At 38.8% G+C, this 22967-nt stretch overlaps 1 protein-coding gene across 1 annotated transcript in view; it reads left to right on the top strand.

Moving 5' to 3' along the window:
• The first annotated feature begins 3459 nt into the window (after nt 1-3459).
• Nucleotides 3460-22967, top strand: part of LOC130248046 (interphotoreceptor matrix proteoglycan 1) — a 34106-nt gene continuing 14598 nt past the window's right edge. Inside the window, exons 1-11 of the mRNA XM_056481561.1 lie at nt 3460-3554; nt 5355-5581; nt 7999-8165; nt 9975-10006; nt 10111-10157; nt 10239-10339; nt 17246-17395; nt 18007-18065; nt 19610-19630; nt 21458-21636; nt 21737-21795. Coding sequence (XP_056337536.1) covers nt 3460-3554; nt 5355-5581; nt 7999-8165; nt 9975-10006; nt 10111-10157; nt 10239-10339; nt 17246-17395; nt 18007-18065; nt 19610-19630; nt 21458-21636; nt 21737-21795 — 1137 coding nt within the window. The remainder of the gene's footprint in view (nt 3555-5354; nt 5582-7998; nt 8166-9974; nt 10007-10110; nt 10158-10238; nt 10340-17245; nt 17396-18006; nt 18066-19609; nt 19631-21457; nt 21637-21736; nt 21796-22967) is intronic.

Here is a 22967-nt window from a genome sequence, read left to right as displayed (position 1 = left end):
AACATGCAAACTCCACACAGAAATGCCAACTGACCCAGACGAGGCTCGAACCAGCGACCTTCTTGCTGTGAGGCGACAGCACTACCTACTGCCTAATACCACACGTAATTCATGCGTGTTACGGTAAGGACTCTGAAGTGGATTGAGCAATAAAGCAGACAGTGAGCAGCTATCCAGACACCAAACAAGACAGTTCAATCGGATTAGACTTCCAGGACAACACTCATTAGCCCCTTTTCAGGAATTCTGTTGTTTACTTAGGGGAATTAATTCAACACACAGATGAGATGCTTGTTTGTTTAATTTATTTAGCAAATGCTGAGAGAAACAGTAAGATACTGTCAGGGCCGCCTTAAGATGATGTCTGCTGTAGATCCCTCCAGAACCAGAAAATCAATATCTTCCTCATGTAATAACCCAATCCGAAGATGAATCGATTCCACCACTCGATTAACGTTAGAGGTTTCAGAGGGTGGATTGTATGTTATAGCTCTTTTCTGAGTTTTCTTCACCCTGGCTGGAGTTTTCAGAAAGTCTTGGTCATATGACACTGCGCTTTTGTGTGGACAAACAGCGAAACTGCATAGAAAAAAGTGCAGGTCTGAAAATACCCCTGTTCGTGTGGACATTTAGTTATTTAGCATACACTTTTGTTCAAAGTGACTTCAGCGATTCATCAAAAAAGTCATTACACACAAGAAGTGATATTTATATAACGGGACTGGCAGTGCTCTGAGAATAAAGTGCTACAGTAAGAAGAGATGAGGGGTTTTATTTTTAGAAAGAGAGGAGTTTTACAGGTGGTTTGTCAAGCCCACTCACAATGTGTGAGGCACACTTTAAATGCACAATGTTGCTGTTATTGAAGTGATTGTTAGAAAGTGTCTTGTGCAAAAATGGTCCTTTAAAGTGCCAGAGAGACAAAAGTGGGCTTTCTACAGGTGGTTTGGCAGGCCCACTCACTAGTGTGGCTTGGTATTTTTAAATACAAAGGCTGGGAACGCTGAGGAAATGACAGCTCTTTAGATTACAAACTACTGTAGCTTTTAACATGACATTATCAGAGTTAAAGATTGAATATGTTCAGTCAGGTCAGTGTGATCCAGGAGTCTGGGTGAGAGTCATGCTGACATCTGATCCGATGTAACCTCTCTTTGTGAGCTGATGAGCTCCTGTAAACACACTACACACCTCAGAGAGTCATACAAAGGTGAAATGACAGAAAACATTCTCCATATTTTATGCAGAATTGGGTTGAAATAACCTTGTATACTATGATCAAATTATTAGCCCTCCTGTGGAATTTCTATTATTTTAAACATATTTCCCAAGTGTTGCTTAATGGAGAGATTTTTTTCAACACATTTTTTGAAGATAACAGTTTTAATAATTCATTTCTTTTATCTTTGCCATGATGATAATATTTTTCTACTTATTTTGCAAGATGCTATTAATCAGTCTAAAGTGGCTTAACTTAGTTATTAGGTTAACTAGGCAAGTTAGGGTAATTAGGCAAGTCATTGGACAACAGTGGTTTATTCTGTAGCCAATCAGGGAAAAATGCCTAATGGGGCTAATAATATTGACCTTAAAATGGTTTAAAACAATTAAACACTGCTCTTATTCTTTTATCACTAGATATGCAGGGTGGTTTTAACCCAACACTGGGTCAAGTTTTGACAAACCCAACTGTTTTTTGCATCTACACTAGATATGCTCTAAAAATGCAAGGTGGTTTTAACCCAACACTGGGTCAAATTTGGACAGACCCAACTGTTTTTTGCATCTACACTAGATACGCTCTAAAAATGCAAGGTGGTTTTAACCCAACTCTGGGTCAAATTTGGACAGACCCAACTGTTTTTTGCACCTACACTAGATACGCTCTAAAAATGCAAGGTGGTTTTAACCCAACACTGGGTCAAGTTTTGACAAACCCAACTGGTCAGACTGGTTCCAGCTGATAGAAAGGCAACAGTAACTCAAATAAGCACTCGTTACAACCGAGGTCTGCAGAAGAGCATCTCTGAACACACAACACGTCCAACCTTGAGGCGGATGGGCTACAGCAGCAGAAGACCACACCGGGTGCCGCTCCTGTCAGATGGTCGGGTCAGAATTTGGCGTCAACAATATGAAAGCGTGGATCCATCCTGCCTTGTATCAGCGGTTCAGGCTGGTGGTGGTGGTGTAATGGTGTGGGGGAGATTTTCTTGGCACACTTTGGGTCCATTAGTACCAAATGAGCATCAACACCACAGCCTACCTGAGTATTGTACTGACCATGTCCATCCCTTTATGACCACAGTGTCTCCATCTTCTGATGGCTACTTCCAGCAGGATAACGCACCATGTCATAAAGCCCCAATCATCTCAGACTGGTTTCTTGAACATGACAATGAGTTCACTGTACTCAAATGGCCTCCACAGTCACCAGAGCTCAATCCAATAGAGCAGCTTTGGGGACGAGAGATTTGCATCATGAATGTTCAGCCGACAAATCTGCAGCAACTGTGTGATGCTATCATGTCAATATGGAGCAAAATCTCTGAGAAATATTTCCAGTAGCTTGTTGAATCTCTGCCACGAAGGATTAAGGTAGTTCTGAAGGCAAAAGCGGGTCCAACCCAGTACAAGTAAGGTGTACCTAATAAAGTGGCCAGTGGGTGTATATAACATAAAATGACAGTACCTACTAATATATAATTGTTTAATTACTAAAACAAAGCAAATACTGACTGTGCACCACATTTATTGCGTGATGTGGTGGATTGACAATAAAGAAACGCAATGAATTAACGCCATTCATCTGATGCCAAGGCTTTAGCATTAATAGACCAAGCCTTTGCCTGTCAATGGCAGTGGTAATTACTTCTAACTTTCCTGCACTCATCCTCGCACAGGGGTCAAAGTTCGCAAGCAGTCAGCCTCAACAGGCTTTAAAAAGCCACTACAGATGATCCCGAGAACTGACGTGTGTTTTCGAGAATGACACCCGCTTTAATCCCACCAGTCTGTCCATCATTCCCACATCATGCCCTGAAGTGAGAGCTGCTTTCCCCAGGCCAAAAGTGGAGCTGTAACCTAAAATGAAGAGTGTGCTTGAGCCGCGCTGCAGGTGACAGATGCCTGAATGGAAAAGTCAGTAATTGGATGAGGCGGGTGCAGCGGGATTACGTCTGAGCATCAGATAATCAGATTATTCCAGAAACAGATCGTGCTTTTTTAACTACTTCAGTCTAATCTGTCACACAATGTCACGCCTCTACACCGCTATCATCTACCTCCGTCTGCTATCTCCACTTTTTATGTTCACAGACTTGCCTCTTAATCTCTGTTTGTGGGTCTCCGCTCAACTCTAAGGTCTCAGACACCAAAAATGGCTTTTCCAGCTTCTGACGGATATATCCAGGAAAGAGGACGGAGCACCTGAAGCCTGTGTGCTGTCTTTAATAAAGCATGGGGTTCAGTGTGAGATCTGAGGGCAGCATGTCTTGGAAAGGTGGACATCTCTTCACGCTCTTCTTCTTTATACTGTCTGTTACAGGAACTCAAGGTAATGGGGTTATTTTATCACCACACACTGTAGATGAGGACAGCATGTTTGGTTCAAATATGCCAATGAGTTTAATGGTCTAAGCTGAGGTGGCACGTCTGGGTCTATATTATGACTTGAGAAATGTAAAATTACTGGCTATACAATCTAAAATAATGCTGGGTTGTTTTAGCCAAACATTGTGTCTAGTATTCTCAAACGCATCTACAGTAGATAAAGTACGCTCTAAAAATGTTGGGTTGTTTTAGCCAAACATTGGTTCGCAATTGGACAAACCCAAATGCTTTTCCATCAATAGTAGGTATGCTCTAAAAAACTGCTGGGTAGTTTTAGCCCAACATTTGTCAAATTTGAACCAAGCCAACTGCTTTTCATCTGCAGTACATAAGGTACGCTCTAAAAATGGTGGGTTGTTTTAGACAAACATTGGTTCACAATTAGACAAACCCAACTTATTACTTGCGCAGTAGGTACACTCCCTAAATGCTGGGTTGTTTTAACCTAGTGGTTCTCAATTCCAGTCCTCGCCCTGCCCCACCCTGCACATTTTGTATGTCTCTTTTATTTGACAGTTCATGGATCTCTGTTAACAAGCTGATGATCTGAATTAGGTGTGTTAAGTAAAGAGGACATTCTAAATGTTCAGGGCGGGGTCGTCCCAATGACTGGAACTGAGAATCACTGTTTTAACCCAACATTGGGTCAAATTTGGACAAAGTCAACAGTTTTTTTCATCTATAGTGAGAAAACTCTTAAGAATAAATGTTGGGTTGTTTTACCCAACTGCCCAACATTTGTCAAATTTGGACAAACACAAGTGTTTTTGCATTTACAGTAGGTACACTCTAAAAATGCTGGGTTGTTTCAACCCGGTGGTTCTCAATTCATGTCCCCAGCCCCCCCGCACTGCACATTAAGTTTGTCTTGTGTGTCAAATAAGACAGACATACAAAATGTGCAGGGCAGGGGGGCCTGAGGATTGGAATTGAGAACCACTGTTTCAACCCAACACTGGGTCAATTTGGACAAACCCAACTGTTTCTGCATTTACAGTAGCTACACTTTAAAATGTTTTTTTTTTTTTAACTCAACACTGGGTCAAAATAACACAAACACAACTGTTTCTGTTACAGTAGGTATGCTCTAGATATACTAGGTTGTTTTAATGCAACATTGAATCTACAGTAGCTACAGTGGGTGTTTGGCCCTACTTTGGGTTAAAAGAGCTCAGCATTTTTTTGAGTGTACCTACTGTAGACACAACATAATAAAAATGTGTCACATTTAGCCACTCAGATTACTATGGATGCAAAGAGATCAAATCAATAAAAATGTGAAAGAATACATTTAGCAAACGCCGGTTCATTCAGATAACAGAGGATATAAAGTTTCCCATCTTCACAAGCATCATGGACCAGTATGAAACCTTTACTGGTCTTGCTTTACATTTTTGTCAGGAGCTTCTCTATATAACACTCAGGTCAGTAATGAAGAAATCTAAGAATTGGGTTAAAAAATGCAATTTGAATTAAATTGAAAATTTACCCAGCAGTTGAGTTTGTCTATAAATGACCCAACCTTGGATTGACTCAACTCAGCATTTTTAGTGTACACAGAATTTTACAGTTTTCCAGCAATAGAATATATCTATGTAAAATGTTCACGATGTAAATAAGCTTGGCCTAAATGTGCAGATCTGTTAGCACTGCATAATGTCCTAGTCTTGACAAATACACAAACATTTGCCAGATTACAGTAGTGTTACTAACCTTTCGTTTTTAACAAATTAACTTGTTGTGGCTTCACCAGACAGAAACAGGCTAAATCCATTGGAGAGCCTTCCCAGTGCCAGCGTAACAAACCTGCCAAACCCACCAAAGCAGAACACGGGGATCAGGACTATATTTGAAATGGAAAAGCATCGCATCAAGAGGTCCGAATTCTTCCACTCAGAGGTGAAGGTCTGTCCACAGGAGACAATGAGAGAGGTTATAGCAAGCCATCAAACATACTACACACTGAGAGGTAACTGCTGGCACTCATTTACTGGAAATATCTTCACAAAACTGCATGTTTCAGTTATCAGTCTGCCTGATTCAGATCATACATTTACTGGACATGTACTTTAGAAAACGCTGGTTTGATTTAGTCATTGGGTCAAAATTGGACAAACCCATTTTTTATAATAGAAAAAAAGGCTGGGTTGTTTTAACCCAACTGTTTTTGCATCTACAGTAGTTATGCTCTAAAATGCTGTTTTTAGCTCAATATTGGGTCAAAATTGCTCAAATTCCAACTGTTATTGCATCTACAGTAGGTATGCTCTACAATGCTTTGTTGTTTTAGCCCAATGTTGGGTCAAAATTAGTCAAAACCAACTGTTTTTGCATTTACAAATAGGTATGCTCTAAAATGCTTTGTTGATTTAGCCCAATATTGGGTTAAAATTGGACAAACCCAACTGTTATTGCATCTACAGTAGGTATGCTCTAAAATGCTTTGTTGTTTTAGCCCAATATTGAGTCAAAATTGGACAAACCCAACTGTTATTGCATCTACAGTAGGTATGCTCTAAAATGCTTTGTTGTTTTAGCCCAATATTGAGTCAAAATTAGACAAACCCAACTGTTTTTGCATCTACAGTAGGTATGCTCTAAAATGCTGGTTCGTTTCAACCCAGCATTGGGACAAAATTAGACAAAACCAACTGTTTTTGCATCTAGACTAGGCATGCTCTAAAAATGCTGGGTTGTTGTAAACCAACGGTTTTTGTATCTACAGATACACTCTAAAAACCCTGGGTTATTTTACTCCATCTGTTTTTGCATCTGCAGTAGGGCTTAGTGGTTGATTTAAATAATAGAGGCTTTCAACATTTGCATTCACACAACACAATCAATAAAATGGAGATAACAGTGCTACTGACATTTGATCATTCATTGTGCTCATGTTCGAGGGAGTTTACTCCATTCATCATGTAGATTTGTAGTGAAAAAGAGCGCTCTGATTGAGAATGAGGGGCCTTGCTGCAGACCTGGTGCACATGCAAGCTGAGGCGCAAATTACACCAAACCCTTTTTGCATTGAGAGGCTCCTTTTTGAATGGTTTTATAATAAAAACACTGTGTGGTTTTAACCCAACATTGGGTCAAATTTGGACAAACCCAACTGTTTTTGCATCTGCAATAGATGCATTCTAAAAATACTGGATTGTTTTAACCCAACATTGAGTCAAATTGGACAAACCCAACTGTTTTTGCCTTTGAAGTAGCTACGCGTTTAAAATGTTGGGTTGTTTTAACTCAACATTGGGTCAAAATAACACAAACACAACTTTTTCTATTACAGTAGGTAAACTATAAAAACCCAGGGCTGTTTAACCCAACATTTTCATCAAATTTGGACACACCCAACTGTTTCTGCATCTACAGTAGGTATGCTCTAAATATACTAGGTTGTTTTAATGCAACATTGAGTCGATTTTGGACTAACCCAACTTTTTTTAAATCTACAGTAGGCACAAAATAATAAAATTGTCACATTTACCCACCCAGATGACTGTGGAAACCCTTTTTGATATGGGGATGTTTAGGAGGCCATGATGGCCAGTGGGCAAATTGGGCCAGGATGCCGGGGTTAAACCCCTATTCTTTTTCGAAGGACATCCTGGGATTTTTAATGACCACAGAGAGTCAGGACTACAGTTTAATGTCTCATCTGAAAGACGGCGTTCACTGAGCAGTGTAGTGTGCCCTTTACTATACTGGGGCGTTAGAATCCACACAGACCACAGGTTAAGCACCCCCTCCTGGTCTCACTAACACCACTTCTGGAAAAACCTAGCTTTCTCATGTGGTCTCCCATCCATATAGGTTGTTTAGCTTCGGTGGACGACCATTTAAGAGTTGCAGATAGCTAGCTAACAAACGGTTAAACCATTTCTGCACATGTTTTGTACTTACCTAAGCCACATACCTTCCATTTAGATATCGGAGAACAATTTTATGGCACCTTTAAAAAGTTTAAGAGAATCATCAGTTACGCCAATTCACTACAAATCTCACCTGAGGTATTGAGTCACTGACTTGGTTACTGACTTTTGTAAATGTCTTCATTTTTTATTTAATTGCAATTCAGCAACACAGAACTGTATATTCAGTTGAAGTTAATTATCCTAACTTGCATAGTAGACATAATTACCCTAGCTTAGCCTTTAAACAGCACTTTAAGCTGAATAGTATCTTCCAAAATCACTAGTAAAATGTTACGTACTCTGACCATGACAATAGAAATTAGTTATTAGAAGTTAGTTGTTAAAAAACGTTTTAGTTTAGTTAAGTCTTCAACTGTAAAAACAGAAACATCCAGAATCCAGAAAGCTTCAAAGGTCTGCTGTCAAGTTGATCGTCTCATATTTATCATTTATTGAATGATCTCCTCAGTTTGCCAAGAGGCTGTATGGGAGGCTTTCCGCATCTTTCTGGATCGAATTCCCACCAGCTCAGAGTACCAGAAATGGGTTCACACGTGCCAGCACGACTCCCTGTGCATCTCAGACCTCGCCAGGAATTTCAGCCAGTCACAGGAACATATCAACATGGTCTACAAGGTAAACTCAGTGGTACACCAGTGTTTCCCAGCCCTGTTCCTAAAGGCACACCAACAGTACTCATTTTCAACCTCTTCCTAGTCAACCACACCTGAATCAACTCATCAGAACATAAGAAGAGACTTTAAAACCAGAGCTGTGTCCAAATTCGCATACTTCAATACTATATTATGCTAAAAACAGTATGCGGGCAGAGTAGTATGTCCGAATTCATTCGAAAAACAGTGTGTGAGAAATACCCGGATGACCTCTTACTTCTGGCAAGATTCTAAAGTGTGCTTCCAATGTATGCTACACTATCCCATGATGCACTGCGAGAGTATTCATAAATGGGAGTGAAGCGACACAACTGACGTGGGTACGTCATGTGATTATGACAAAATTGGGCATGTAGTAGGTCCGAGTTCCATACATACTGCTCACATTCATACTATATAGTACACTTAGTACACATAGCACTATAGTACACTTTTCTAACGGTTGAGTAGTAAATTCAAATTCAGTACTTACTGAATAGTAGGTGATTTCAGACGCAGCCCTGAAATTAATGAGCCAGATAAGGGAGACATCCAAAATATGTACTGTTGGTGTGCCTCCAGGAACAGGGTTGGGAAATACTGCACAGGTAGCAAAGAATTCTGGCCCAGATTTGGCATAAAGTTGGCACAGCAGGCGTTTGTCCAGCACTGGCATGTGAGCCAAACATAGCCTGGGTTTGGCAGAGGTGGCACCGTCTTTAAGGCAGCACACACGACTTGGGCCAGATATGAAATGTAGTATTTGGACCAGATGTTCAAAAAATTAAATGTGGGCCACGTAAGTTTGGCGTATCATGACCCATCGTTAAGTGAAGTTTAAATGTTAAACTAATTTCGAGAGGAGCATGTGCTCATGATTGACCCAGCTGGTCCACATTAGCTAATCATGATCCTCCAATCAAAGGATCCCAAGTAACTATATATATCCTCATTTCCTCTCTACAACTATCTTCGTCTGGAAGAAACCCCCCTCCTCCCCTTCTTCCACCTTTATCAAGAATGGGCGGCACGGTGGCCTAATGACTAGCACGTTTGCCTCACAGCAAGAATACCAATGGCGTTGGGTCTTCACTAGGCCATCTGGTGTTTCTGTTCTGCTCTATATTATTGATAAAATAAGCCTAAATCTTTTTCTAATGTCTTACTCTCAGGAAGTTCACCTTGGCCTCAGCAGCGGGGGAGTTTCAGATCGACCTGAGCTCAGTCTCCCCTCGCCCTGTGAAAGGAGGGAGCCCTGGGCTCGAGGATACCTTGAGCTCAGGGCTCTCTCCCGGGACAGCATGCCAAACAAGCTATGTATAAATCGTGAGCTAAGTGTGAACTCTTGAAAATACATTTAAATTATTTTTGAGTAAAGAAAAAATCTACTCGCTTCGAGAAAAAACACCCATAGTACACCTAAAACGAAATGCTTCATGGGTTTATCAAATTCATTGCAGTCGTGGCACACCAACATATCTGGCCCAGTTCAGGCCCAGTTATGGGTTGTTAACTTGGCTGAGACTTGGCCCAGATATGGTCCATGTTTGGCCCTTGTATTGAAGCCAGACTTGGTCCAGTCATGTACCGTAATTCACTGTGGCATGTGGGCCAAGCCAAAGCTGATTGTGTGGGCCAGATCTGGCCCAGAGAAATTTTGCTATGTGGGTGCAATACACATTACTGTGAAAATACGCCACACCACAGTCTGTGGATGGCCAGTTGTCAAACATTAGACACCCTAAAATGGTCAGTATAATTCTCTGACTTTGCCTTTGTTTTTCTCTTCCAGAGGGTGAATATAAATAGTGAAAAGTTAGACCGGTGAGCCTGCACTATCATTTCATGTTCTGAAAGTGTCTGCAATCAACAAAAATGAGCAAAGATTACTTTTAATATGATGATATGTATTTATTTTAAATTGCTAGAATTATAATCGACAAACCTGCAACTGATATGGCACAGGAAGAGGAAGGTAACATGCTATTTTTGGTCTTTATTTGAGACGTTATTATAATTTGAATCCTCGTTTTTGAACTCCATCTTTGTCATTCAGGTTCAGAGGACATCCCGACTGAAGCAGCGACAGATGAATTTCTCCCCACGGCTGAATCGACCACTGTCAGCTCTACCACAGACACCTCTACCGCCTCACAGGTTCAGTGCACAATTTCCTATACTTAAAGGGACAGCTCATACAAAGCTTGAAATCATTTACTCACCCTTCACTGGGGAGTGAGGCTTCACAAAAACACTAGAACAGCCGAAGCAAATGTGTCGAGGGTTCAATGTGTTTTGAAATCCATCTCTAGAGTGATGCTTAGTGGTCATTTAATGTATTGTTCTGAAACAACTTTACCAAAGAAAGTTTGGTGAATTGAAGAATTTTACCCCACATTGAAGTGATTTATTGGAGCGTTATAAATGTTCGTAAAACTAATAAAAGACCTCCAGTCACAATTTCTGAATTTTTGGTGCAAGCCGGGATTCGAACTTGAGACTCCTGCAATGCAGTTGCATTATTCCCGTGCATGGTCTTCTAGTCTATGTTCGATTGTGATTTTGTTTCTCACCCTGTCAATCAAATGCAGATTCAAAAGGCATGCCAGGTCTCGAAAGCTTGAGAAGCCTATGAGCCTATGAATCGCTTTAGTCAGGTAACCTGGGTATTTCGAAGTGATTCGGATAAGTGTTTCAAAGCTTCAGCGATTTGGAATCTTGACATCATGTCGAAATGTCAGTTTCACAACTGCCATCCCCATCATTCATTTGTCACAAACCTTTTATGTATTCAGTTGAACACAAAGAAGATATTTTGAAGAAATCTAAAAACCTGAACATTACCTTCCATAGTAGCCTATGCTTCTTACTATGAATGTCAATGGTTACTGGTTTCCAGCTCGCTCCTTTTAGGTTAAGCAGAAATCTCAGCTCCTAGAATCTTAATGGGGCGTTTACACCGGACAAGCCTGGCGCCAATAAATTGTTCTATTCATGCACAATTAGACTCTTGAACATTTTAAGTTTACTCGCTTCATTCACGAGTGCAGCTTAATTTGCGCATGAAATTCACTTCACAATAGATGCAAAATCACTCCAGTTTCATTGCAAGCTGGGATTCAAACTTCCCCAGCAGTGTAATTACACTATTCCCACTATAGTCCACTAGGCTATGTGCGATAGTGGTTTTGTTTACGACACTGTCAATAAAATGCAGAGAGAGAGAACCTGGGAGAGAGCTCTGAGCTCGGAGATAATTGAGCCCAAGGCTCCCGCCTGATCAATAAGCATATAAGGGGGAACGAGATCAGGTAGGTCTGGAGAGCTCCCCCTAGAAAAGGGAGGAAATGGAGGAGATGGGTTAAAAAGGGGAATACTTCCAAAACAAAAATAAGGTAGTAGGGTGAAATCGGTCTATTTATTGTAAGCTTAGATCAATCTGATTACAGATAAGAGGCCAGCCATGACCAATCGTATCACGTACTCCTCTCAAAATTAGCTTATAAAACTTTACTTCAAGAGTTCACACTGAAATATGCTTGGCATTAATAGTAGATTTGGCATTCTGTCCCGAGAGATAATTGAGCCCAATGGGAGAAAGCTGAGTAGTACTTGAGCTCGAAGGAAAAAAAAGAACAGAAAGTGGCTCAGGCATGCCCTCGCTCTTGGGTGGTTGGTGACTGGCAAGGGTCTTCTGGGCTTCTTTAAGGAGACTTTGGCTGAGACGTATGTATGTCTGGTAACACTTTATAATAACTACACACTATAAATCATTTATTAAGCATTAGCAAATAGTGAATTCATTATTTGTTAAGCATTAACTCTACATTAATAAACGTTAGTAAGCAGTTTATAACTGCAGCTACAAATGCTGTATTCTTGACTTATAAGCACGTGTAATGTGCTTAATAATTGTATTTTTATACTTTGTTAATGATTTATTTTTCATTACTAAATTAAGTCTTGCATTATTTACAAACCATTTGTATTTAAGAGTAGTTGAGGGTTTTTAGGATCATTCAGAATGTGCAAGTAAATGATTAATAAACTATTAAAATCAACATTTACATATCTTATTATTTAGGCATATACTAATAGTTAACTAATATGTTAATAAATGCTTTATTAACTCAACTTCATGCAATTTTGTGACCTCATCTAAAGTGAGGACTATTTATGCTTTATAAATCCCTTATAAATGACAATTAAAGGCTCAGAATCAAATGAACAATAATCTTTACAATCTTTTCTTAAAATAAAATGACTGTAAAGTTTAAACATTGCCAAATAACAGGAGGGTCAAAATACGACATAAAGCTGGATAAAACAACAACAACAACAATATACTAATTTAACAATATAATAAGATGCAATTTTTAAACTCTACAGTTATTTTATTTTAGATAAGGTTGCAAAGATTTATTTTTCATTTGAGGTACAATTTTATTTGTGTATCTTTAAATGAAAAGGGATGAATAATGTCAATTTTCCTGTTTAGAATTTAACTGAGCCTTTATTTGTCATTTATAAGGGATTTATAAAGCATAAATAGTCCTCACTTTAGATGAGGTCACAAAATTGCATAAAGTTGAGTTAATAAAGCATTTATTAACATATTAGTTAACTATTAGTATATGCCTGAATAATAAGACATATAAACGTTGATTTCAATAGTTTATTAATCATTTACTAACTCATTCTAAATGATCCTAAAAACCCTCAACTACTCTTAAATACAAATGGTTTGTAAATAATGCAAGACTTAATTTAGTAATGAAAAATAAATCATTAACAAAGTATGAAAGTACAATTATTAAGCACATTATAAATATGTTTGTAAGTCAAGAATACAGCATTTGTAGCTGCAGTTATAAACTGCTTACTAACGTTTATTAATGTAGAGTTAATGCTTAACAGATAATAAATTCACTATTTGCTAATGCTTAATAAATGATTTATAGTGTGTAGTTATTATAAAGTGTTACCGTATGTCTTGAAGGCGTCGGATGACCACCTTGCGAGAGCCCTTTTTGTGCTGCTGTGGTGGCTGCTCCTATTCTAAAAGATTGACTGGAGGATGAGTCTGGGGATGGGGGGGAAGCCTGATAGGCAGAGAACTGCTTTAAGGTGTTTCTGGAACAAGAATCGAGTTACTGGGCGGTTTGTGTCATCTGCGAATAGGGGGGAGAGGGGGCTGGGGCTTTGGGATTTTCTAAAGTATAAAAAGGCCATGAGTGTTCGGAAGCGGCGTGTGGGTGGGGGAGAATCAAATATGTAAATGAAATGCCCTTTACGTGATTTTATGTCCTTTACAAAGATCTGAGATGGTGGGGTGAATGCTTGGGTTGAAATTTGGTACTATGGTGATTTTGGAGCATCTAAGGAATCCGACCTTAACATAGCATCAAGGGTATAGTCTGAATTTGTGGATGTGCAGAGGGTGGAAATGCATTTGGAGAGGATGTTTTGTGTGATGGGTAGCCTGGAGTCGGGGGAAGAGGGTGGGCCTTTGGATATCTTTAATAAGAAGGCAAGTTTGGGAGTTGGAAATGGAGTCTGATGGGGAGCCGTGAATGATTTATGAAATTAATCCCACTTAAAAAGCTTTTAATAGAGCTAGTTAGAATGTTTTTAAAGGAGTTTAGGTGGGTGATGAAAGATGGTGAGCAGGTAAAAATTGAGAGATGGTGTGTGAAAGTGTTTAAATGAATTCCATGCTGTGAGGTATGATTGTAGGGTTCTGGGGGCTACAGCTTGTAATATAAGGGAGATGGATGCTTGGTGTAGGTTGTGCATAGGGTGATTTATAGAAATATCTTCTCTGAATATGGAGAGATGGGTGTTGGAGGAGGATTCACTTCTAAGGCCAATTGCCTAAATCGCTGATAAGATGAGGTTTTTGACAGCATTTGAGACGGGATGGTTCCAGGATGGCAGTGGACAGAGTGAAAGGGCAGTGTGCTGTAGACATTTTTGTTGGGATAGAGGGATGTTGGGTGAAGGGAGAAAAAGGGAATAGAGTAGGGGATACTAGATGGGGGAAAATGGGTGGGGAGGAAATAATCATTAGGGTTGGAGCTGGTAGTAGGCTGAAGAAATTGTGTTGATGTATAAGGAGGGTTAATGGGAAAGAGGAGTTGAATAGGGTTATGGTTGATAAAAGTGGTGTGTAGTGGGTGGCTGAGGGTTGAGCTAGATTGAAGAGCTGGATGCAAAGTGAGAGGGGTGGTAAAGGGTTTACCAGTGTGATATGCAAAAGGGTTATTGTCCAGGGGAATCTCTATATGTTGCTATGACGTTAAACCTGGGGTGTTCCTGGTTTCCTGAAAGTGTGGTCTGGATGGTTTTCTTGATTCATTTTTTTGGATTGTCTGGGTTGAGAAAGTTTGGTTGGAGAGTTGGTGTGTTGAGGATAGGGGGTGTGACATGAGTGGGTGGATCTTGCAGTGTCCGTAGGGGGCTGAGTCTGAGGAGTGATGGTGGAGTACAGCTTCAGTAGTTCGGCTTCATTGGAGACTTTATGGAGTTCAGGAATTGTGATTTTATTGGAGACGAGAGATGATGATCTGGCTGAGGTGTGTGTGGAAGAAGGTAAAGGTAGGTGACAGCTTGATATTGTTGGAGATGGTGGATTTTGACGCCGTTAAATTGAGGCAGTGCAGATGGGCCTGCGGCCTCTCACTGGGACCTCTGCTTCTTTCCCTTTTATTTGCGGGGCTGTGTGGTGTCTTGCCGCTGCTGGCGTGTCGGGGAGAGCGGAGCTCTTGCTGGTGGTGATGTTGTTGTCTGCATTGTTTGGCACTTTTGTTGGTTGGTAGAAATTGTTTGCATAGCTGGGTCACATCCTAGCTTGTGGTCTTCCAAAATGAAGATATGGTAGTAGGGTGAAATCATTATCGGCTGGGTTTAGGGAAGGGGTAGCTGGGTCTTTGATAGCAAGCGGATACAAACAAGAAGGACATTTGATATTGGCGGGAATGTACACTGTGACCTCTGCTCACATATTTTACAGTTCTCAAAAATGTCTCCCTGGGCAAGTACCTCCAATAAGTCTTGGATTAATGTCTTTTAGTGGTACCCCCTACCCAGTTACATTCCATGGGACATCCGTTTTTTTCCCCTCGTTCGCTCCTAAACTTTAAAGCTCTCTCCCTTCTGACATCAGACGGGTTGATTCTTTAACTGTTTTCAAATCTGTTCTTAAAACATTATTTATTCAAGTTATTTTAATGTCTTATGTACAACATTCCTTTTACCTTTTTTTTTTTATTCCTAAACCTTCCTAAAACCTTCCTCCTACTCTCCTAAAGGCCCTATAAAAATAATGTTTATTATTTTTATTATTATAAAATGAATCTCATAAAGGTTTGGAACTCAAGGGTGAGTACTGCAAATAGCGAGTAAATGTTCATTTCCGGGTTAACTATTGCCTTTAACATTAGTACATGTTACATGTTTTATAAATGTTGTTTATGAGCAGGCTTTACTCTGCTGACTTTTTGGGCCAGACCACCAGGTCGATAAGCCTGGGCTTAAGCTTAACAACTAAGACAGATAAGTTATGCAATGCTCTCTCGGCGGTCTGCAGGAAATGTGGGATTGCTGGCTAATAATGTCAACAACAGCAACTCAGCATGGAATTGACTGCTGAATATTTTAATATTCAGTAATAGTTCTCTTGATGAGGTGTTCATAGGACTGTCATGACACCTTCATAATGAGGTGACACATGCCATGAATATGAATGAAACCTTATGCATGCTTTTGACAGCTTTCAAGAGTCATTGACTAAGTTTTTAAATGCAAAGGTGACATTGTTTGAGATGTCTTTGTTATGACAACTTGATATTACCAAGACAGCATAACCTGTCATAAATCTGTCATAAACATGAACGTTAATATTTATTCGTTCATTTATTTTCCTTCGGCTTAGTCCCTTTATTAATTAAGGGTCGCCACAGTGGAATGAACTGCCATCTGATCCTGCATATGTTTTACACAGCGGATGCCCTTCCAGCCGCAACCCAGTACTGGGAAACACCCATACATACACTCTCATTCACACAAACACTCATACACTACGGCCAATTTAATTTATCAGTTCCCCTATAGTGCATGTGTTTGGACTGTGGGGGAAACCGGAGCACCCAGAGGAAGTCCACGCCAACACAGGGAGAACATGCAAACTCCTCACAGAAATGCCAACTGACCTAACCGGGACTCGAACCAGCGACCTTTTTGTTGTGAGGCGACAGTGATAACCACTGAGCCACCATGTCACCACAATATTTAATGACATTTATTTATATTTTAATGACCAATTCAATTTGTACCACTGTAGTTGAGGTCACAAAAGTATTAATGATGCTGCCAAAGAATTTATGACACATTTATAATGGCCTCAATGACAAGTTTTTATTTTATTTATGACAAGTTATGTTGTCTTGGTAACGTCAAGTTGTCACGACGGACAGGTTATGATGTATTTATTTGTCAAGTTGTCATGACAAAGACATCTCAAATAATGTCACCTTTGGACTTAAAATATCTTATCTGAGCTAATGACAGTGGTTGAGCTCAAGCACATCAAATGAAAAGCAAATGAGAAGTGTCCTGAAGGGGGCGGGGCATGTCAGACACTAGAGAGCATTTGATTGGCCAGAAGATTAGATGAATGTTTGATGTTTAAATCTTCTAAATGCTAATTTTGTCACTGTTTTAGAGCACACTAGCTTATAGGTATCATTACGACTAACAAAAATGTACTAACATCTAAACTTGATTATGTTTTAACAGGGACTTTAAGTGTATAAAGTGTGTAAATTGTCATTTGTGTATCTGGTGTGAAATGCAACTAATTTTGTGGACTTCCCACATGTTTAAATGACAATAATTAATCATTTTATTTCAGAAAAGAAGGTGGAATTTTTACCCCCCAAAACTGCAAATGGAGTTAAGAGCAATATTGGCAGATTGTTTGCATCATAATCATAGAGATTCAGTTACAAGCAAGAGCATTGTTACAGCAATCATTATGTAATAATCTTCCTTTGACACTTGCAGGAGCTGGATCTCCACAATGTGGTTCCAGAGCAGCCAGTCCATCATATCATAGAGTTCAGCATTACACTGATGGACTACGGGTATCAAGAGATACTGAGAGACATCGATTCACCGCAGTATCATGATCTGTCACATCATCTCCAAGATCAGGTTTGTCAAAATGACCAATCAATGAATTCAGCAATTATGAGGAAGTAAGCAACACAGGCTCACTGGGGATCCCTGCACATCTTTTTCTTATCGAATAAAAAGATAATCCTACTCAGTTTATGTGCATTTTCAAAATGTATGCACATCTTGGCGTCTCCATTAAGCCAATATTCTAAAATGCACATAACATAGGTGGATGGAAACAGCTGATGATTGTGCTACCTGGCAGTACTGGTCAATACATTTATCACATATGTTTGGACAAATGTATTGACATGTACTGCCAGGTAACAGTCCTATGTAAAACACTTATTTTTAATAGTATTAATTATATTAATTAATTATATTAATATTAATTAATTATATTATTAATAGTAATATGCATTGATGAGAACTTAATTTGAATGACTTTAATAGTGATTTTCTCAGTATTTCATTTTTTTCTGGCAACCTCATATTTCAGATCCTTATCAAACCAATTCTTAACATCAGTGGAGAACTTGTTCAGTTTCCACATTACGTTATTGACCCTCATGCCTGGTTTTGTGGTTCAGGGCCACATATGAGAAACACACGAGTTGATGAAGTGCAATCTTTTCTGATTGTTGCAGATGCAACTTGTTTTTGATGACCTACCTGGATTTATTGATGTCCAAGTGTTAAGAATTAGGTAGGTTTTCTCACTTAACTACAGTCCCATTTATGTTTATTTCATTTAATGTTACTTATTTAACCAGGAAGGTCGCATTGAGATACAATATCTCTTCTACCAGGGGTTCCTGGTCAAGACTGGCTGCACAGAACAAAGTTCCAAAGAAAAACATATCACAACACGCACAAAAACAGATTTAGAAATCCTAACACATGCTTTAATCTCCTCTCGGTTAGACTACAGCAACTCTTTATACATTGGTCTACCTCATTCAGCACTCTCTCGACTACAGTTGGTCCAAAATACAGCTGCCAGATTAATAACAGGAACTAAGAAAAGAGATCATCTCTCCCCTGTCCTCGCCTCATTGCACTGGCTACCAATAAAATTCAGAGTTGATTTTAAAATCCTTTTCACTCATAAAGCATTGCACAATTCTGCCCCGGCCTATGTCAGTGAACTTATTAGGCCTTATACAGCTTATAGACCATTAAGATCCCATGACCAGTTTCTATTGTCTGTCCCTCGGTCTCGCTGGATCGAGCTTTCTTTGTTGCGGCCCCAAGGCTCTGGAACAGTCTCCCTCTGAACATCAGGATTTCTCCATTGGATGCTTTTAAATCTAACATAAAGACTTATTTTTACTCTCTTGCCTTTGAGTGGCGCATGCATGTTATTTCTTATTTTTTATTTGTATTTTAGTATTTTATACATATATTTCTTTGTATTTTTAATACCAGTTTTTATTTTTATTTTCTAGTTTATTTTACTGTAAAGCACTTCGGATTAACTACGGTTGTGTAAAATTGTGCTCTATAAATAAAGTTTGCCTCGCCAAAAAGTACGTAAAATAAGTATAAATCATAATCAACTATTAAAATGTGGACTTTTCTAAACAGACATTTAGAATATATTGACAGAAATAAACAACAGAATTTTTATCTTTAACCTCATTTCATATATATGGAGCATAAACAGAAATCATAGATCAACCTAACTCTGTACCAAAAAACAACATCTTAAAGGGGTCTATTATGCAAAAATGACTTTTATAAAAGATTGAAACACAGTTCTGTGGCAGCGGTGTGTGAATATAATTGGCCTCTAATGATAAAAATGTATTAATTGTATTGTTTATAATCAGACTTGATAAAAACAGTCTGCAGAAACACTCAGAGGGGGAAAGCTCCGCACACTAGTGCCTATCTCTCCCTCATTAGCATAAACAGCAGCCCTGAGTGAGAAGCATCCGACTGTCCATTAGCCATTAGATTATTGAGCTGCTGAAGATAATGTCAGCATAGACTAAGAGGATTATTTCAGTTTCTCACACAGATAATGTAAGGCTTGTTTCTGAATCTGCCACTATGGTGACACACAGGCATTCGAAGCTCCGCCCTCCACACAATCTCGTTTGAATTTAAAGCGACAGTCCTATATAGAGTATATCTGTTGATCTGGCATTATATTGTTTTTCTATTTTGCAGAAGAAGTGTTGTGCATATTTGATTTCTCGTTGCATTTGATTTCATGTTTCATCTGTTTCCTCTCCTACATGCAAGCGAGGCAGAAGAGCCTGAGGGGTAAAACTAAAATATGTATTTTATGTGGGTGAATCTATAATTGTGGGTGCTTCTATAAAAGTCACATTTGGCAATTTCTTTTTTTGCAAATAGCAATTTATGTATTTTATTGAAAGTATATTCAATTTTAATAATTCAGTGTTTGCCAAACACAAATGATCATTTATATATATATACAGTTGAAGTCAGAATTATTAGCCCCCGTTTATTTTTTCCCCCAATTTCTGTTTAACAGAGAGCAGATTTCTTCAACACATTTCTAATCATAATAGTGTTAATAACTCATCTCTAATCACTGATTTATTTTCTCTTTGTCATGATGACAGTAAATAATATTAGACTAGATATTCTTCAAGACACTTCTATACAGCTTAAAGTGACATTTAAAGGCTTAACTAGGGTAATTAGGTTAACTTGGCAGGTTAGGGTAATTAGGTAAGTTATTGTATAATGATGGTTTGTTCTGTAGACAGTAGAAAAAATATTAGCTAATATAAAAGGGGCTAATAATTTTGACCTTAAAATGGTTCATAAAAAAATAAAAAACTGCTTTTATTCTAGCCGAAATAAACCAAAAATACTTTCTCCAGAAGAAAAAATATTATCAGACATACTGTGAAAATTTCCTTGCTCTGTTAAACATCATTTGGGAAATATTTAACAAAGAAAAGAAATCAAAGGGGGGCTAATAATTCTGACTTCAACTGTGTCTATATATATATATATTCATTCATTCATTTTCTTTTCAGCTTAATCCCTTTATTAATCCGGGGTTGCCACAGTGGAATGAACCGCCAACTTATCCAGCACATTTTACGCAGTGGATGCCCTTCCAGCCGCAACCCATTACTGGGAAACATCTATACACACTCATCCACACACATACACTATGGACAATTTAGTCTACCCAATTCACCTATACTACATGTGTTTGGACTGTGGAGGAAACCACAGCACCTGGAGGAAACTCACGCGAACATGGGGAGAACATGCAAACTCCACACAGAAAAGCCAACTTACCCAGCCGAGGCTCGAATCAGCGACCTTCTTGCTGTGAGGCAAATGTACTACCCACTGCGCCACTTAAAATAATATTATAAATAAATAAAATATATTTAATAAAATATATAAAAAATATATATATATATATATATATATTATGTATTACTACAGACAATATAGGTAATGTGTAGAAATAACAAGAAAAATCCTTTTCCACTATTGTCAATTCTGTACACACTGTTATCATCACTGTTACCCTAAATGAGTAACAGTAACAGAATTGACAGTAACAGAAGTGTCAGTTTTACAACTTTATAGCCAAAGAGTCCACTTGCTATGGCGCTAATGAAAGCAGGATTCAGTTGTTTTTAAATCAGCCAGTGCATGATCATTTAAATTGTCTGTTTTCCTTTTGAACCTGTGGCAGCAGTGTTGACATTTTACAAAATAACTCTGTGTAAGATCTTTAGAAAGAAACTAAATATTGCAATTTAAAATACACTAATTATATATATATATATATATATATATATATATATATATATATATATATATATATATATATATATATATATATATATATGATTTTTGACAATATAAGACATTTTTTACAGAAAGATGTTGTATTGATAAGTAACACATTTTATAAATAAATAAAAAGCTGGAAAAATGATGGCTTTGAACACCAAATGTACCTGCAATCACAGAATCACCCATGTGTTTAGTTTATTTAGTGTGTTTAGTTTAGTAAATTTAGTTAAACCTAGTCCAAATTTTGATTTAAACACGAGTAATTGATAATGCATACTGCTTCCATTTGCCCAGGGCTGGAGGAGTGTCTGCAGTCTATTCAGCTGTTTTTGAGCGCGTCTTACCAACCATTGCAAAAGAAAGCCTGGACATGGATGCTTCATCTACAGGACCAGCTCTCAAGGATATGATAGCTAAAGCACTGAGCAAAAAGGCAACTCTTCTTGATCTTAATTCACTGACCTTTGAGACGGGTAAATGAATATGCTTTTTCCATTCATCATCTATCAAAATGCTTTATTCAAGTCCATAACATAGTTTTTTTTCTAAGTTGTGAACAAATGTTCTCTCTAGGTAAGGGCCAACCCTCCAGCATGCCTGTCACTGAGGTTTCTGAAGACATTTTAACTGAGGTGAATAGTGATGTATACTAAGCAATAAAGCGTGACACGGTGGGTAGCCACTGTGTGTCTTTCCCAGCATTGAGGGTTGCATGGGGTAGTGTACTAATCGGCGCAAAACCCTGTTGCTGGAGATCTACCTTTCTGCAGATTACCTCAATGGTGTTCAAACTCAGTCCTGGAGGGCCGGTGTCTGGCAAAGTTTCGCTTCCACCCCAATCAGACACACACCTGGGCTAGCTAATCAAGCTCTTAAGCTCTCAATTTGAGCTTGCGAAATTGTGTCGTATGGCGCTGCTAAAAATGGCGGTATTAGACATTTAAAAAGCGAGTGATTTCTTCATATTTAAAATTTCTGTTTTGATCCCCATTTCATGTTTTGGTCCTCGATTAATCTCACACAGTCAAATGATGCGATTTCGCAGGTCAGAGTTCACAAAGCTTTAACTTTCCAACATAGCAAACTGCGAAACTTGTCGCCCGAACTTTCGTTTCCAGTCTGATGCATTCACATGCCATTCAGTCTATGGGGAGAAAAGTCCAGTGTGACCGAGTTTTACTAGGCTATCTAGAAACATCCATGCAGGTGTGTTGAGGCAAATTGGAGCTGAATCTGCTGGACACTGGCCTTCCAAGTCCGAGTTTGGACTCCTTCAGATCCTATTTATATGGTTTAGGCCAGGGCTGCCCAAACTTAGTCCTGGAGGACTGATATCCTGAGGAGTTTATCTTCAACTTGTCTCAACACACCTGCCAGAATATTTTAAGGAAGCCTGGTAAGAGCTTGATTAGCTTAGCTCAGGTGTGTCTGATTGGGGTTGGGGCCAAACTATGCCGGACATCAGCCCTCCAGGACCAAGTTTGGGCACCCCTGTTTTAGGCCATGTCCACATGCACATGAGTATTTTTATGAAACTGAGTTTTCCCTGCTTTTGTTGTTGTTGTTGTTGTTTTTTAAAAAAAATCTCCATCCACATAAAATAAAATAAAAATAAAATAAAAATAAAAAAATAAAATAAAATAAAATAAATAAATAAATGCACGGTGATGCATGTTAAGGGTATGCTGAACCAACAGGGGATTAAAAACCTGGGTTCACACCAAATGCAGAATTAGTATTTTCACAAGTAAATTGCAGTCAAGTCAATGCGAATGTGAGAACAGAGGCAGATTACCGTCCTGTG

The sequence above is a fragment of the Danio aesculapii genome, chromosome 20 (assembly GCF_903798145.1).
Source record: "Danio aesculapii chromosome 20, fDanAes4.1, whole genome shotgun sequence".
NCBI lineage: Eukaryota > Metazoa > Chordata > Actinopteri > Cypriniformes > Danionidae > Danio > Danio aesculapii.
This window is presented reverse-complemented; position numbering and strand designations above follow the sequence as displayed.